Source organism: Gadus morhua, chromosome 10 (genome assembly GCF_902167405.1).
Source record: "Gadus morhua chromosome 10, gadMor3.0, whole genome shotgun sequence".
Lineage (NCBI taxonomy): Eukaryota > Metazoa > Chordata > Actinopteri > Gadiformes > Gadidae > Gadus > Gadus morhua.
In genome coordinates this window covers 13,977,333-13,993,256 of record NC_044057.1, presented here as the reverse complement: position 1 = coordinate 13,993,256, position 15,924 = coordinate 13,977,333, and the positions used below count along the sequence as shown (strand labels likewise).

The following is a 15,924-nucleotide window of genomic DNA, read 5'->3' as shown; positions in this document are numbered from 1 at the left end:
TACAACGAGGGTTATCTCTATGTTAGAATTGTCTATAAATAAAATAAATAAAAACAAGTGACGAAAAAGCGGCAAAGAAAAACATGTCATCCTGTGCCCACACCTGAAGAGTTGCGCATGCGCCGGAAATGCGCTGTCAGTAGCCAGGGCACTGAGGACACGATCTGTACCGCTGGCCAGGACAGCTGTGTACCAACAACCTTCTGCGTGTAAAGTCGGAGGACATATCTCATAGTACACGGCAAGTAAAGTCTGATTTATTAAAATAGTCCGAATCTGGCCTTTCAAACCGTCCGCTGATCCTTCCTAGTGCCCATACGTCAAGGCTCCCTGCTGCTTACAGTACAGGCCCGCACAGATACGTGTTTTAAATGTAAAATACCCATGATTGACCTTCATTTAGGGACAGGATTCAACGCAGCGTTCGTTTATATATCACTACAGTTCCTAGTTGGGCACCCAGACATGTATTTATGCCTGCTAAGGTGCTAGCAGCTTAGCTGTTAGCTCATGTTTGAATGGGCGGAGGATCTGTCATGCCAACAACACCCCATGTTCCTGGACTGGCCTTGCACTGCCCTTGGGTCGCTTCAGACGGCTGGTTTAGTGGTGGTGGATCGTTGGACTTGTCAGCACGCTGGCCAACTCAATCCTGAAGTGCAGAGATATTCGGGGCCTGGTAAAAGGGCGTATCGTGTGTTTAAAGCAGTCGGGTTATCTCGGTGTTTCCGTGTTCCCCTGCACACACCTTAGGGAGAACGAACGATCGTGGTCATTTGTTCACGTTTTGAAAGACCGACCACCCACTTTGATCATTTTTGCAACGTAATGCTCGCTGTAGGCGGCTGATCCTTGACCTCCAATGAACCTTTATGCTGTCCGACACACATGAGACGTCAAAAATAGAATGAGGCTATTTTAAAGCAAACACATTGCTGTATGTACGTTAAGCTTATTCATATACCATATATATGAATAGTGATGTCCTGGATACGTTGTCGTTGCCCATGCACATTATTGACCCGACGTTTCACTACTATGTATACATTTTAAAATAAATGTTCGACCAAAAACAATGATATAACATCTGTATTATATTTCAATATCATAATAATAATAACACGTCACTCATGGTGATGTCTTAACAGGGTTCCCAACGCTGTGATGCGCAGACGTGATGCTGAGGAGTAAACCCAGGTTGTGGTGGGGTTAGCCGTCTATGGCTGTTACGACCATGGACCCAAAGCCAGTCCCTCAGTCCCAGGGCGCCCTGGGTGAAGGATGCAGCTCCCTGCTGCCTGCGGGGGGCCTGGGCACCTGGCTCGGGCCGCATGGGAAGCACTACGCGTGCGGCTCCATCGCGGCCTTCACCAACATCGTGATCACGTTCCCCGTCCAGAAGGTGCTGTTCCGCCAGCAGCTGCACGGCGTGCTGGCGGTGGAGGCGGTGCGCCAGCTCCAGAGGGACGGCATGAGGAACCTGTACCGGGGCCTGCTGCCCCCGCTGCTGCAGAAGAGCACCACGGTGGCCATCATGTTCGGCCTGTACGAGGACTTCTCCCGGCTGCTGCTGGACCGGGCGGTCAACACGGGCGTGCCGGAGCTGTTCACGCGGAGCTTCGCCGCGGCGCTGGCCGGGACCACGGAGGCCATCCTCACACCGTTTGAGCGCGTGCAGACTCTGCTGCAGGACCACCGGCACCACGGACGCTTCAACAACACGTTCCACACCTTCCGGACGCTTCTGAGCGAGCACGGCGTCCGCGAGTGCTACCGGGGCCTGGTGCCCGTGCTGCTGCGCAACGGGCCCAGCAACGTGCTCTTCTTCGGGCTGCGGGGGCCCATCAAGGAGCAGCTGCCGCAGGCCTCCAGCGGGCTTGGCCACATCACCATCGACTTTGTGTGCGGCGGCGTGCTGGGCGCCGGCCTGGGGATCATGTTCTACCCGCTGAACGTGGTGAAGTCGCGGGCGCAGTCGCAGGTGGGCGGGGAGTTCCGGTCGTGCGGCGAGGTGCTGCAGACGGTGTGGCGGGAGAGGGGCGGCAGCGTGGCCAAGTTGTTCCGCGGAGCCCAGCTCAACTACCACCGCTCGCTCATCTCCTGGGGCATCATCAATGCCACCTACGAGCTGCTGCTTAAGGTCATGTGAGCGGCGGGCCCGGGGTGAGGGTCGGGTGAGGATGGAAGGGAAGTGATTCAGAACAAGGTGTGGAGTTGACAGTTGATTGAAAGGAGGTGTGGCCTCGGGTCCAACGCAGGAAGCATTGAGGTTTGTCCGAACACAACAGAAGTTCAAAGTTGGGGTTCCACGACTTAGGGAAGACAACATTCAGGGGGAAAGAACGTAACTGCCATTATTACATTTTGCTATTGTTGCGGAATTTAAATGACACGTGCTTAAGCCTGAATAACCGAAAATATCGTGTTCAAGGGTCCAATTGACATAGCCTACATTAGACCCTCTGGGCCTGCATTCATTTTGGGAGAAAAATTCTTTCAGGCATTTGTCAGAAATCTCAAGGATTAGTTTCTACTTTGTGTGTTTGTTGAGTTGTTTTGTTTCAATTTGACCAAGATCAGTTGCTGTGCAAAGTTGCGACCTACCATGCCACCGAACAAAATCAGCATAACAAATGTATTGATGAACCCCATCATCCATTCTAATAAAACGTTCCCATTTTCACACATCTATGCCAATCAGACTAAATATTGAATTGTTTTTGTCAAACAGTGTCTGTCCTAGTTTCTTATCCTAAGTGCTACTGCCAGTGTGGTTGTGTATTTAAGTTTTGACCAAGTGCCCACTGATGTATACGTTTGTAAAATATACATTGATGTATAGCCCAGAACCTGATTTTAACTGTAAAGACACATATATTTGCAGACATTGATTCACGATATTCTGTCTAATGACAATGCTAAATTGCTTTGCCACTCTTGACACTTAATTTTGTTTTGATTTTTCACCTGCAGTTGTTCAATAATATTTGATATATTACATACTTTATTTGGAACCAGTCCGAATGCGAGCAGATTTGTCCTGCTTCCATTACACGTTGTTGCTTTTGCTCTCTCGCTCCGTATTCCCCCTTATATTCTGTGCTCGCTCGCTCTCCTCCCTGCCTGTAACTCCTGCTGACATAATGGGCTCAGATTTCAAGCCTGAGTAGAGGCAGCCGCCAGACTGTAGTTCACTCCGGATGTGACAGCCCAGTGAGGAGAGGCTGGAGGGTGATGGAGAGAGAGGTTCATATTCAGTGGCACACAGGGCTCCAGCTGCCGTTTCACCAGACCTTGTGACCCATCTATTTGTTACTCCCACCCTGGTAAGCACAAGTGTGTCTAAGTATTTCGGCTGGCTGCGGCTTGCTGCAGGATAATGAACAACGCTGCACTAATACCAAAAACGAGATGACATCAAATGCATGTGTAATCGTGACTTCCGAGTATTGTTTTACGTTTTCTACAAAAGCGCGGGTTTTGAGGAGATTTTTCAAATATCTTAACTGACTGAAGGCTCTGAGCTTAATTCAAAGTTCAATAGAAATAGTGATGGATTGCTTACAGTTAGTATCTGATTAACTACATATATCAATTCATATATCTCAATCACAGCAATGTATTGAATAAAAATAAATAGCACAAAAATGTGTTGTCATCTATTTCTATTAAAGGATCTCCATTTGTGTTTAGTGACCTATGCTCCACTTCCTGTCACACCCTTCTCTATAGGGGCTCAACGCTGCACCTATTGTGCATTCTTACCTTACTTGATATATGTGTTGCCCTTATTGAAACATACACATAAACCATGCAAGAAAGTCTGTCAAAATCACACTTTTGTATGATTGTGACATTGACAACAACACAACAACACACTTACACATTTAAAAGCCATTGGTGGTGCAATAATGAAGTGCCCATATCCTATATCTATTTTGAATTTGATCCACAAAAGCTGTTGTCCAGCTGGCAGCGGTCAACGTGTCTCTGCCAGGCCAGCGGTGTTAAGAACTTAGACTGTGTTCATGATCAGATTAAGGTCAAGGCAATCTGACAAGTGGAGCTTGGTCTGGAGATAGCTCAACTGCTGCTGGCACCGCTCCTCTTAGATCCGTTGAAATGGCTGTCATTGGATAATTTCTTCTATTAATACAGCAAAACGATTGCATTGATGTTAGACTGGTCTCACAAATCACAGTCTGATGGCAGACAGGAAACAAGACCAGTCCCCACTTGAAGTTCTGGTTCTGTCCTAGACTCTGTGCCGTCTCCCCCTAGAACATCTGCTATAATGTAGGACTGCTGTTCCAGAGGTTAATCCCAAACCTGCCTTGGCACTCCTGCACACACCCAAAGAGAGCATGCACGTAGAACTACACTCTGCACCCTAATGGAAGGAAGTATATAATAAGAAGTGGTGGATACATACACACAAATCCTTAAGTCAATGTAGGCTGTGCAAATCCATCTTAGGATAATAGGCCTGTATGCTGCCTGTCTGCTGTTTACACAAGTACAGTGTCAGTTTGCAGGAATGTGAGGGGTATCAACATGTCTTCAAGAACTTGGCAGCTTTCTGGACGCCTATGGAGAAAACTACAGCAACCAGCAGTTGAACTCGGCAGGTTTTTATCACAATGGTCGTCAGTAAATGAAGTCAAACACCACCCGCTATTATGTTTTTGTTAATGTGTGGTTTATTTTCTTACATTACATACATTTCTTGGTACATCAGTGTTATTTGTGTTGGGTATGAAAGATGAAAAAAAAAAAAGCCTTACAAATATTAAATGTTTTGTTACACTTTCACTTTACCTATAGAAGAACAACGGGGGGGGGGGGGGGGGGGGGGGTCCAGACTTGGAAGCTTTTTTCTAAGACGTTCATTAAGTTCTGCTTAATGAACAGGTTGTGTCTGAGGTCCTCTTCCATTCATCCTACAAGGAAACTAGCAAGCGGATGTAGCAGTCCTTTGCATTAAAGAGCGGTAAACAGCCATATCTGTAGGCCTTTTCCTTCAAAGAAAGAACAGAGCATTTCCTTTTTTGCCCCTCAGCATTTCAGGGGATTTAAATAAGTCTTTCATTGTCTCTGACAAACCACTAATGTTGACTAAGTTCAAATTGGTCATGTTTTGATCTACTTTGTGCCAGGGGTGACGATTCTGAGACCTTCTCTTGGGTAATTAACAAGTGGGTATCATGTGACACAGATGAGTTCATTACTGGAAACTGTGCATAAGCAAACCGATCAAGCAATATCACTCTTTTACTGACAGTTTCACAGACAAAATAGACAGAAGTCGTTATTAAAAATCATTAATGCCATGCAACTTTGCATAACGTTGCAATCTGTAATGCAGTTAGTACTAGAACCAAGACCAAGACAATCATTCCAAACAGAGGTCTCCATAGCATCAGAGACAAACATATCGAAGATGCTGTTTTCTTTGTTTAATTAAAACACAAAAAAAACATTTAAATTATATTCAGGGGGAAGGTTGCTTATGTTTGCATAGCCATAAACTAAGGATGAGCGGACTAGGATCTAAACATACAGTGTGTCCATAAATATATGTATACAGGTCTGACTCCAACATAAAGCAGTCAATCACTTGATCGTTGTGTTATCTAATGAGTGTGCACTCAGATGTTGCGAAATTGTCAAGCACAACGTTTGTGGCTCAGTGTTTTAAGACTTTGGATATTTGCTACATCTAGGTTAAGTTTAACAGTCAGCTTTGTGCCTTGACGAGAACATATTTTCGCCTGTAACCTCTTTTGATTTTTTTACAAACAACATTAATAAGCTCCTCGCGGTGTTAACCTCTCACTGGCCCATGCACACATCCCACACTGAAAAAATAGAGTAGTAGTCCTTTGGATGAATCAATGTCTACTTGTATTTTACTGCTTACACCGTTTTGAGGGACGTTTTCAGAGGCATTCGCTCACAAGTCAGTCAGGAGCCGGTAGTAGGACAAAAATAAAGTGAAGGCTCTCTAAAAAAGGTGCAATCTGTAACAAAAGTGCTATACCACGTCACGGTATAGATTTATGATAATTGGCAAATCTTTTAAAAAGTATAAATAAATGTTTTAAAAGGTGGCACCATTATTTGTGTACAAACCAAAAGGGTTGAGATATTCGGTTTTGAAACTGGTACGCCATAATACGTTGTATTTTCCCTGTAAGATACAAAATACCAAAACTTATTAACGAATCCGCCTTTAAGTGGAGGTGAGGAACACTTAAAGCAAAACACAAAATAATACTGTTTCTGTTCCTAAACCGACTGTAGCCAATAGGAAGGGAGGTAGAAAATTCCATGTTTTGATGCATGACACATGAACAAGGAAAAATAAAACATATTAATGACTTCAAGAGAAACCTTACAGATCATTGTACAAATATCTCTAAAAATAAATACATAAATACATACGTGGGTAATTCATACTTACATACATACACATATTGTATCATAAAATAAGAGAGTTGTAAGATAGTTATAAAATTCATATTTACAAATGCATAGTCCTTATCAGTCCGAGAAGAGGACAATCAATGGAAGTTCCTCTTTTCAGTTGGGAGCTGTGTGTGTGTGTTTGTGTTTGTGTGTTTTAGAGATGGTGTAAGTGTGTTTGTGTGTGCGTGTGTTTATGTGTGTGAGATTTCTATGTGCATGGCACTTACTGTACAATAACATGGAAATCCCAAACCAGATCTCTGTGCTAAATAGCAGTCGATTCATTCAGCCCTTTCTTCTTGTCACTTTCTGTTTATTCCGGCCTTTACAGTCCACAGGGAAGAGTTCAAAGTTCGGAGGTCAGAAGTTCAGAGGTGCATGGCTAGGAGCCTCTGAGGTGTCTGGTGAGCGTGTGCGGAAGAGTTGTGTGAGGGCGAAAACAGACGAGATGAGAACCGTGCAACGTTTAGCCAGCAGCCTCACCCCCTCGCCGTCCCCCTGTCCCAGACCGGTCCCGGTGAGACCGCTCCGTGCTCCCACCCCAACGCTGGTCCCGGCGGTCTCCACATCGCCGACAAACTCCCGGTAGAGACCCACTATCTCCTTCAGCTTGTCCAAGGTCTCCTCGCCTTCGTCCTCCATGTCTTCGGAAAAGCCCCCGTTGTGGCAGACCTCGCAGCCCGGGCAGGGGTGGGCCCGCAGGCAGGCCGCAGACAGCTGGACCAGCGCGCTGAAGCTGTTGGATAAGGACCGCAGCGCCTCATCAGGCGCCCAGCCCACCCGCGTGGCTCGCTGGCAGCCGGTCGCTAACCTCCGCGCCTCGGCCTGGAGGAGACTTCGTTCCGCCTCGCTCATGAAAGCGGTGCCCTGTCCAGGACATTTCGGGAGCAGTGATGGGATGTCGTCGCCCTCAGAGCCGGCTTGCCTGGCTGTCTTGTCCTGGGTTGGATCCGTGCTTGGTACCTGCTGTGCCCAGTCCACCGTCCCCCTCTCCAACACCAGTAGAAGTTGGTCGATATCTTGACGCAGCGAGGCGAACCCGCCCTTCAGTCCACCGTAGCGCTTGTTGGACAGGGAGCGAAGGGGACCGCTGAATCCGTGCGTGGGGGAGGCCGGGTGTGAGACCAGGGGGCTGAGCTCAGCGGAGGCGGTGGAGAAGGTGGAGAGCGGCCGCGGGTTGTCCTTGAGCAGGGACAAAATGGTCGGGTTGGGCGAGGGAGAGGTGGAGGTCGGCGACGGGACCACGGGCGGTCGCGGCGGCTTGGGCCGCGTTCGACGGGAGAACTCGTAAATAGTGAGTTCCTCGTCGAAGCCCACGCCCTCCTCGGCGTCGCCGCTGAAGCAGTTGGCGTAGACGGTGCGGCAGCCGCAGGCCTCTTTGGACGGCTGCGGGGGGGTTCCCTCGGCCACTGACGAGGACGGAGAGTCCCCCCCGATGGGGATACTGGGCACGCCCCCTAACCCTACCCCCGAGTGGGGCCGCGACTGGGGCTGCTCTGAGGAAACGCCGTCACCGTGGGAACCGTTGTCCTTGAGGCTCAGGTTTGAGTGCGACCCGTTGGTCTCGCTGGCCCTCCTCATGAGCGAGGTCACCTGTTGGGCCTCTTTGATGGTTGCTATGACAACCTCCGCCCCTTCCTCCAGGTCCTTCCCCTTCCCGGTGGTCTTCGGAGCCGCGGCGTCCTTGTCCTTGACGGGGGTCTTGTTCAGGTCCGACGCCCCGCTGGCCACCGACAGCCCGGAGCCGAAGCCCGACGTGTCCCCGTTGATGGAGGTGGTGGAGGGATAGTCCAGAGTGCCCAGGATCTCCTGGGAACGGGTCATGTACCAGGGCAGGGCTTGGATCCTGCCCCTCAGGGCGGACGCGGGCAGCCGGCCTCCCAGGCTGGAGGAGCTGGTCCTCAGGTCGGACCCAGACCCGGACCTCCCTGGTTCCCTGCCTTCCATCACCCCCATCCCCTTGGAGGAGGACGAGGTGAGGGAGGTGGTGAGGCTCAGAGGGGCGTCTGCGTTCTTGGGCGACAGGCTCTCATGGCTCAGGGAGACCCTCCTGGGTCCTGACTGGACGCTGCCGTTGCGGCTACTCCAAGGGTGGATGCCGTTGGGAGGGGTGAGGCCATCCTTGAAGACTTTCATCGGATCACTTGGGGAGACAGGAGTGCTGGCTGGGAGGGAGAGAGGGCACCGGTCGCGATCAATGGGGGACATGGGTTTAGGGGACACTGGAGGAGGCTGCTTAAAGTTAGAGAACAATATTGGCGGCAAGGGGGGTTGCCTCTTCTTGGCCGGATGATCGCCACCTTTCACAAGTGCCTGCGTATCCCTGGACGGCCCATGCCCATTGCTCTTCCCTTCGACTTTAGATGTTCCATTCACATCAGCTACATTAATGTTGTCATTGAAAACGACACTCGATTTATTCCCCTGTATCTGCTGGTTATCCAGTGTTGGCCGGTTGTCTAGTTTGACGCCGTTCTCTTGCGTTTTGCCTCTCGGTTGTGTTGGATTAGAGGGGATCGGATGCGTCTGCTGGCTGCGCCGCACTGCAGTAACCAGCGGCGAGGAGAGGGGCAGGCCTCCAGAGGTGACCGACTTAAACTCCATTGTTTCCGGCTCCATCTCAAGGAGCTCTGAGGAGTGACGGCCAGAGGCCTCCCCGTTGCATTGGGCGTAAGAGCGGCCATGTTGAGGAGACCTGGGGGGGACGTTTTGGGGTTTGGGCAGAAGCTGGGGCTTGGGTGCCAGCGGGGGTTTGACCTTGGCTTCGGCTTTCTGCGATGACCTCTGTGAAGCCGGCTGTTTGGGAAGTGTTTCTGGTGGGGTTTTATGGATCATTCCTCCTGATTTGCTCTTAGAGGATGCAGGCCTCTTGCCGTTTGATGAAGAAGGTTCTTTCAGCGGCACAGAGCCGTTCCAGGTCCCACTCAGCCGATTCGCATTCTTCCTGTCAGCCATTTCTGATTCTAGGAAAAAAGTATAAATAGAGGAATTAAATGTTTATTTTAAACTTCAAAGCATGATCTTGATAACTGTACATTTAAACAAAAAAATCTATCTAAGATCTTTAAGCATAGCAGAAATAAATCCTATGAAATAAAACGTACCTGAAAGGTCTGGAACTGGGGGGGTAATTCTCTCTTGTGCATCGAAGAACTCATCCTCAGACTCTGAGACCTCTTTGCCCCCCAGTGCTGGTTTAGGATTGGGTGACGGAGTGAGGAAGAGTCCCTCCTCGGTCGCAGACAGACGATGCTCCGCTGGCTTGAGGTCTGGTTTATTGCCCGGGATTGAACTGGTCCTCACTGGGACTCTGGGCGGCATTTTCTTTTTCGTTTTGCTACTCAGCGACTTCTCGAACGGGATGTTGTCGATCATCCGGAGATCCTTACAGCTGGGGATCCTCGAGATACGCCTGAGCTGCCCCGCTGCCTCGTCTTCGTCGTCCTCGTCCTCGTCGTCCTCATCGTCGTCGTCGTCGGTGGTGGCACCCGACGGACTGGACAGGAAGTCCCCCTTGGAGAGGTCGGCGAAGCACAGGCAGGCGTTGTCGTTGCCGCGGTAATTGAGGTTGGTGGGTCTCAGGGCCCGGGCGGGGTCCTGACCCTCCGCTGGGGGCCGCTGGGGGTCCAGGATGTAGGGGTGGTGGACGTCCAGGGTGGCCAGCCCCTCGCCGGCCCGCTGGCTGCGGAGGGCCTCCAGGCGGGACGGGGGTCTGGCTCCGGAGCCGCTCTCCTCCAGGGCGGTGCTGATGGAGCCGCTGGACAGGCTGGAGAAGCTGCTGGTGACCCGGGGGTCGGTGTGGTACCACGGCGACTCCCGGCCCGTCTCCTCGTCCGGGTCGCCGGGGAGGCCGGCGCCGCTGCCCGTGGCGCCTTCCTCCTGCTCTCCTTCCTGCCTACTCTCCGACGTCACTATGATCCTCACTTCCTGTTTGCCGTCGTTGGCCTCCCGCTCCTTCCTCTCCTCCTCTCTCCTCTTCTGCTCCTCCGCCCTCCTCCTCTCCTCCCAGTCCTGGCTCGCCGGGTCCCGCGGCTGGCCGCCCTGCCCCTCCATCGGGTAGTCCTCGTCCGAAGAGTCGTCCGAGTCGCTGCAGCAGCGGGACACGTAACCTAGCAACCCCCGGGGACATGGACACAGAAACCGGCAGAGGCCGAAGACGAGCGATTTAAGGTACGCTCATTTCGGCGGATTTTGGCTAATGCGTGACAAAACACAGTGCATGCAAAGCAATAGCATTAACAAACACCGCGTTCTGTAACTGTTTTCCCTCACTGGATCACGTGCGTTCTAGCTAGGTCTACGAGCGTCTAAGGCCTTGGTGGTGAGTAATTTAATTTAAACAGTTTTTGCTCACTTGATAGGGACTCATAGCACACGCCCTCTATAACGGCGAACCTCCCACACACACCTTCCTCTGCAGGGATCCGGTGCACCCGCACTTTGGGGCGCCCCGGACGGAAGACATTGACAGTGGGTTCCACCAGGAGCCTGCAGTAGCCTCCCAGCAGACATGCTAGGTCTTTTGCGGCCAAAGAGTCCATGAGTAAGGCAAATGGCTGAGGAAAGGGGGGGGAGGCCGGCAGTTTGCAAAAAAAGAGAAGGCAAAAGGTGGGTTGATTCAAGCGGAAGGGAAGGCAGGAAAGGGTGGAGTGAGAGGGAGAGAGGAAGAACAAACACGGCACATGGTTGAGTCATCTGAGCCAACTGAAGCCTTGTTGAACGTCTCTTTGTGGAAACAAGAAGCAGAAGTGTGTGAGGTAACCTTTTCACTGCGGCTATTATGCTTCCCTTAAAATAGCCTTTTTGTGGTGTTTTTCTCCATGGGTCGAACTGATTCGGACAAGTCGTTGTATTGAGCTGTGTGATTTGATCCTTTATGTACAAATACTTTTAAGCTGAAGCAAAAGAGTGCAGTGAAAAAAGCCAGTTAGTAGTCAGTGCAGTAAACATAGGTGTGTGTCGTCTGAGAGCTGTGTTATCTGGAGACGGGGTCGGTTGCGTCCCTTGCACAACGTCGTACCTTCATGTCGTGCAGGGAGATGCGCAGCAGGCTGACTTTGTCCGACTCGGACAGCAGCTCCACCCGGCTGATGCTGCTGAACTCCACCAGCGTGGAGATCATGTGCAGCTTGTGGTTGATGACCTGGCTCATGCCGTACTTGGCCCCCACCAGTAGACTGACCAGCGCCTCCCTGTCTTGGAGCTGGGAGTAGGGGGGGGGGGGGGGGGGGGGGGGGGGGGCAACATGGAGAACGTTATCAGGTTCTAAAGGGGAGGTTAATCAAGTTCAAGGCAATAGAAACTGAAAGTTGGAGTAACTTTCCTTGTTTCTCAAGACCTGTCACTCACACTGCCCTAATTTTGTTTTAAATAGTTTATACAGACTGTGTTTATATTCATAATTATTTATCACTATTGCCTTAGTTTATCATTGTTCCTTGTCATATGAAATGTCTACAAACCAAATATCAACTCAAAAATAAATCTGATATTGTCGCTTTCACAAGAAAGTGTGTAGTTGAATAACGCCCAATCCAATCCTGTTGATTATCCTTATACAGAGCTGAATTTATGAATTACCCTACCATCATGGTCGCCGTGTAAGACCGCCCTCCGTAGGAAATGAGCTCTCCCAGCTGGGTGAGGTAGGCCAGCCGGGCCTGTGGGGACGGTATCACCTGGGAGAGGGGGAGAGGAACAGGGAGATGGACAACCCAGAGGACAAAAATGGAGGAAGGCAATTTAGGAACGCTGGTGAATTATAACACGGAATCTCCTGTCAAAAGACACTATAGCTGTCTAGTGTCTACTCATACTTTTATTGTGCTAGAAGGCGTTTTTCTTTTACTTTCTGCTTTCTTCTGTCATTAATCATTCATTTTCATTCGGCCTCTCCATCATCCACCAACTCTACAAAGTAGGGCTCTGCGTCGTCCCTTCGTTGAACCCCAGGGATGTTCTGAGTTTGGTCTAAAACATTAAAGCGTCTCCTCTCCACAGCCCTTTAGCCCCAGTACACGGTGGGGCCTCCTCTCCACAGCCCTTTAGCCCCAGTGCACGGTGGGGCCTACCTTCTGCCGGGGCTCCAGCAGCGCCTGGATCTTCTTCATGTGGTAGCCGATGGCCTTCCTCAGGTCCTTCTCCCTCATGTTGCTGAGCAGCGTGGGGGAGATGAAGCTGTCCAGCCCAAACTCCTTCCTGCCAACCCCGGGGAAAAGGCAAGAACAAAGGTCTCACTCGCTGGTAAATAACTGAATTCACAGCATCCTGGGCGGCATGTGGCTCCGGAGGTAGAGCGGGTTGGATGGTAACCGGAAGGTTGCTAGTTCGATCCCGAAGGTTGCTATTTCATGGTGTCCCTGAGCAAGACACCTCACCCTAACTGCTCCCGACGAGCTGGCTGACGCCTTCCATGGTTCAGATCGCCGTCGGTGTGTGAATATTTGCATGAATGGGTGAATGTTGTACAAGAAATATTGTACAAGACATTTGAGTGGCTACTGGTTAGAAAAGTGCTATATAAATGCAGTCCATTTACCATCCTTGTTTGTAGGGCGCAAATAGAAATTCTGTGATGCGGGAATGAAAGTCAGTACTGCAAAAGGAATTGTTCTTATGTTGAGCGGAGCAGAGGAGGAAAATAATTGGTGCCAAACAAATAAGGAATGAGTAATACCAAAAGGAAACGGTATACTCTTGTTAGGATTTCATCAATGTTTTGATTTATATAACAGGTTCCATAAGATTCCAAAAGCATCTGCCGAATTAAGTATGGTGACTAAAGATAGAGATATATTCCCGAGCCAAAATCAGAAGAGCAGTGTACATTTCTGTGGATTGGTATGAATAACTATAATGAGAGAATGGTAAAAGGCTTCACGCTCAGCAAAGGACAAAGCAACAGAATTTGGAGAGGGATTCACAGAGATAGCAGTAGAGAGGGGATGGTGATTCATGGAACATTTCCCTTGTGAGATAATAGAATTATAAATAGACAGGCCCACTGCATCATCAGAGCCGTGAGTCAACCATGCAGGTGTCTCAAATCTGTCTGACGCCCCGCTACTAGGAGGATGGACCACGATCAGTGCAGCGTTTTAGATTTTTTAAATCAGTGTCCTCAGAAGAACCCTTAAGATCCTCAGAACCTCAGATCCCATCTGAACCATCAGAACCCTCAGGAAACACAGAACCATCAGAACCCTGAGAAAACATCCGAACCCTCAGGATCCTCAGAAAGCTGGAAATCGTCAGAACCTTCAGAGTCTTCATAACCATCATAACCTTCAGAGTCTTCATAACCATCATAACCTTCAGAGTCTTCATAACCATCAGAACCTTCAGAGTCTTCATAACCATCAGAACCTTCAGAGTCTTCATAACCATCAGAACCTTCAGAGTCTTCATAACCATCAGAACCTTCAGAGTCTTCATAACCATCAGAACATTCAGAGTCTTCATAACCATCAGAACCTTCAGAGTCTTCATAACCATCAGAACCTTCAGAGTCTTCATAACCATCAGAACCTTCAGAGTCTTCATAACCATCAGAACCTTCAGAGTCTTCATAACCATTAGAACCTTCAGGATCATCAGAGCCCTAAAAACCCCCAGAACCCTCCGGATCCTGAGAACTGCTACCCTTAGAACCATCAGAACCGTCTGAACACTAAAGATCCTCATAACCTCCAGAGACCTCAGAACCCCCAGAACTCTCAGGACCTGCAGAACACTCAGCTGAGGGTTCCTGAACGCCATCCTGGCTCTCAATGATCCTCCTCTCTAGTCCACAACCAGAACCCTCTTTCTAATCAGTCTGTGTGTATTCCGTGTGTGTTGTGTTGTGTTGTGTGGTGCTATCCCATCTTGTGCATTGTATCTCTGTGCGATGCTGAAACACAAGCCTCACCGTATACGAAAATGGATACCAATACCTGACTATTTCTCCAATACACATGATCCAGTTATAATGGACCAGGGTACTCACGTGATGCTCTTGATGGAGGTGCGTGTCTGCCCGCAGCTGGCCAGCCTCTCGTGCATGTGCAGGGCGGCCAGGCGCAGTGCAGTGTTGCACTTCATCTCCACTGCGAAGCGCTCCTGCAGCACGTCCCCGACACTCTGCGGAGAGGCACCGTGGCAGAGTTACAGGAGGGTGGTAGTATAGGTACCGGCCCAGGCCTGGTCATACCGCTGACACCACGGAAAAACAAATTTAACTATGGCGTGATGGAGAGGAATGAGGCCCGGTCTAGACACCCACAGCTTTGAGATGTAGATAATGTCAGACGATACAGGAACGTACTCCTCCTTTTAAATACAACCCCTGGCTGATGCAAGGTCGAAAACATGGTCTTAACATCTTTAGTAGAGTTGTTTAGGTTTCAATTTGGGTTTTGAGTTACTTTTTATTAATTTATCTTCAGTTCGAACAAAAGTTACCATGAACAATTATATTATAATCTCTTGCCATGAAATGAAAACATGGATACAGCGGTCTGTGTTCATGGGCAGCTGACGAGATGAGAGGGTGAGACAATAAAGGAAGGTCTCTCCCTCTCGCTCTCTAAGTAGAAGAAGAAGAAGACTAAGGAGTAGGAGGAGGAGGAGAAGGAGGACAAGAAGAAGAAGAAGAGGAAGAACAAGAACAAGAACAAGATAGATGATCAACCCGTTGTAGGCGAGTGTGGAGGAGGAGTCTTGGACCTGCGGCAGCAGACAGACTGGGGGGGGGGGGGGGGCTCCATCTCACCTGATGGAAGAGGTACTCGAAGGCGGACGGGTCGTCCTGCAGCAGGTCCGACGGGTCCCTGGGGATGAAGGACACCCGGAACAGACAGCGGTAGTCGTGGGAGTCCTTCTTCTGTACCACCTGTTAAGAGAGGGGGAGGGGGGGGGGGGGAGGGGGCAAGGAAACATGAAACCGAAGGTCCTCGGTGGTCAATAAAGAGGCAGCAGTGTCTGTCTGCTGTCCTGATCAACGAGCCTCGCTTCGCCCTCAACCGGGACAGTGCTCATCTTCATCACTTCTATTCTGTGTCGTGGCCCTTTAAGAAAGAGCCAGGAGGGAGATGGAGTGATGTGGGGAGTGTATGGGGGTGTATGTAAGCAGTATGGGTTTATGCGTGTGTGTGCGCACGTGCATGTGTGAGCGGTGTTACGAGGGAAGAAATGAGTTGACTTTTTCTTGGTGTACGTAAGTGTATGTGAGTGTGCATGTGTGAATGTGTGTGTGTGTGTGTGTGTGTGTGTGTGTGTGTGAATGTGTCTATGTATGTGCATGTATGTGTGTTTTTGTGTTAGTGTGCATGTGTGTTCTTATGTGTGTGTTTGAGTATGTGTGTGTGTGTGTTTGCATGTGTGTGTGCATGTGTGTGTGTGTGTGTGTGTGTGTGTGTGTGTGTGTGTGTGTGTGTGTGTGTGTGTGTGTGTGTGTGCATGTGTGTGTGGGTGTGT

At 49.8% G+C, this 15,924-nt stretch overlaps 2 protein-coding genes across 4 annotated transcripts in view; one reads left to right on the top strand and one right to left on the bottom strand.

Annotated features, from left to right (window-relative positions):
• The first annotated feature begins 101 nt into the window (after positions 1–101).
• Positions 102–3,648, top strand: slc25a51b (solute carrier family 25 member 51b). Of its 2 annotated transcripts, none has more exons than XM_030368648.1 (2): positions 102–245; positions 1,149–3,648. In XM_030368648.1, exon 2 carries the CDS (start codon positions 1,220–1,222, stop codon positions 2,147–2,149), a length of 930 nt encoding a protein of 309 aa, XP_030224508.1. In that variant the 5' UTR covers positions 102–245; positions 1,149–1,219; the 3' UTR covers positions 2,150–3,648. The 2 variants fall into 2 exon arrangements, with proteins under 2 accessions (XP_030224508.1, XP_030224507.1); XM_030368647.1 differs by having other exon boundaries at positions 104–241.
• Positions 3,649–6,612: 2,964 nt separating this feature from the next.
• Positions 6,613–15,924, bottom strand: part of frmpd1b (FERM and PDZ domain containing 1b) — a 26,832-nt gene continuing 17,520 nt past the window's right edge. The window contains exons 10-17 of one of the 2 annotated variants that reach the window (XM_030368721.1): positions 15,221–15,340; positions 14,456–14,589; positions 12,540–12,666; positions 12,054–12,146; positions 11,489–11,671; positions 10,823–11,024; positions 9,573–10,577; positions 6,613–9,431 (exon numbers count right to left, since the gene is read on the bottom strand). In XM_030368721.1, the coding sequence (XP_030224581.1) occupies positions 6,829–9,431; positions 9,573–10,577; positions 10,823–11,024; positions 11,489–11,671; positions 12,054–12,146; positions 12,540–12,666; positions 14,456–14,589; positions 15,221–15,340 (4,467 nt within the window). In that variant the 3' untranslated portion in view covers positions 6,613–6,828. The remainder of the gene's footprint in view (positions 9,432–9,572; positions 10,578–10,822; positions 11,025–11,488; positions 11,672–12,053; positions 12,147–12,539; positions 12,667–14,455; positions 14,590–15,220; positions 15,341–15,924) is intronic. The other variant, XM_030368722.1, reaches the window with a different exon arrangement.

What these genes read in the sequence shown, in the direction of transcription:
- slc25a51b (XM_030368648.1), top strand. Translation starts at nt 1,220, where the DNA reads ATGGCTGTTACGACCATGGACCCAAAGCCAGTCCCTCAGTCCCAGGGC.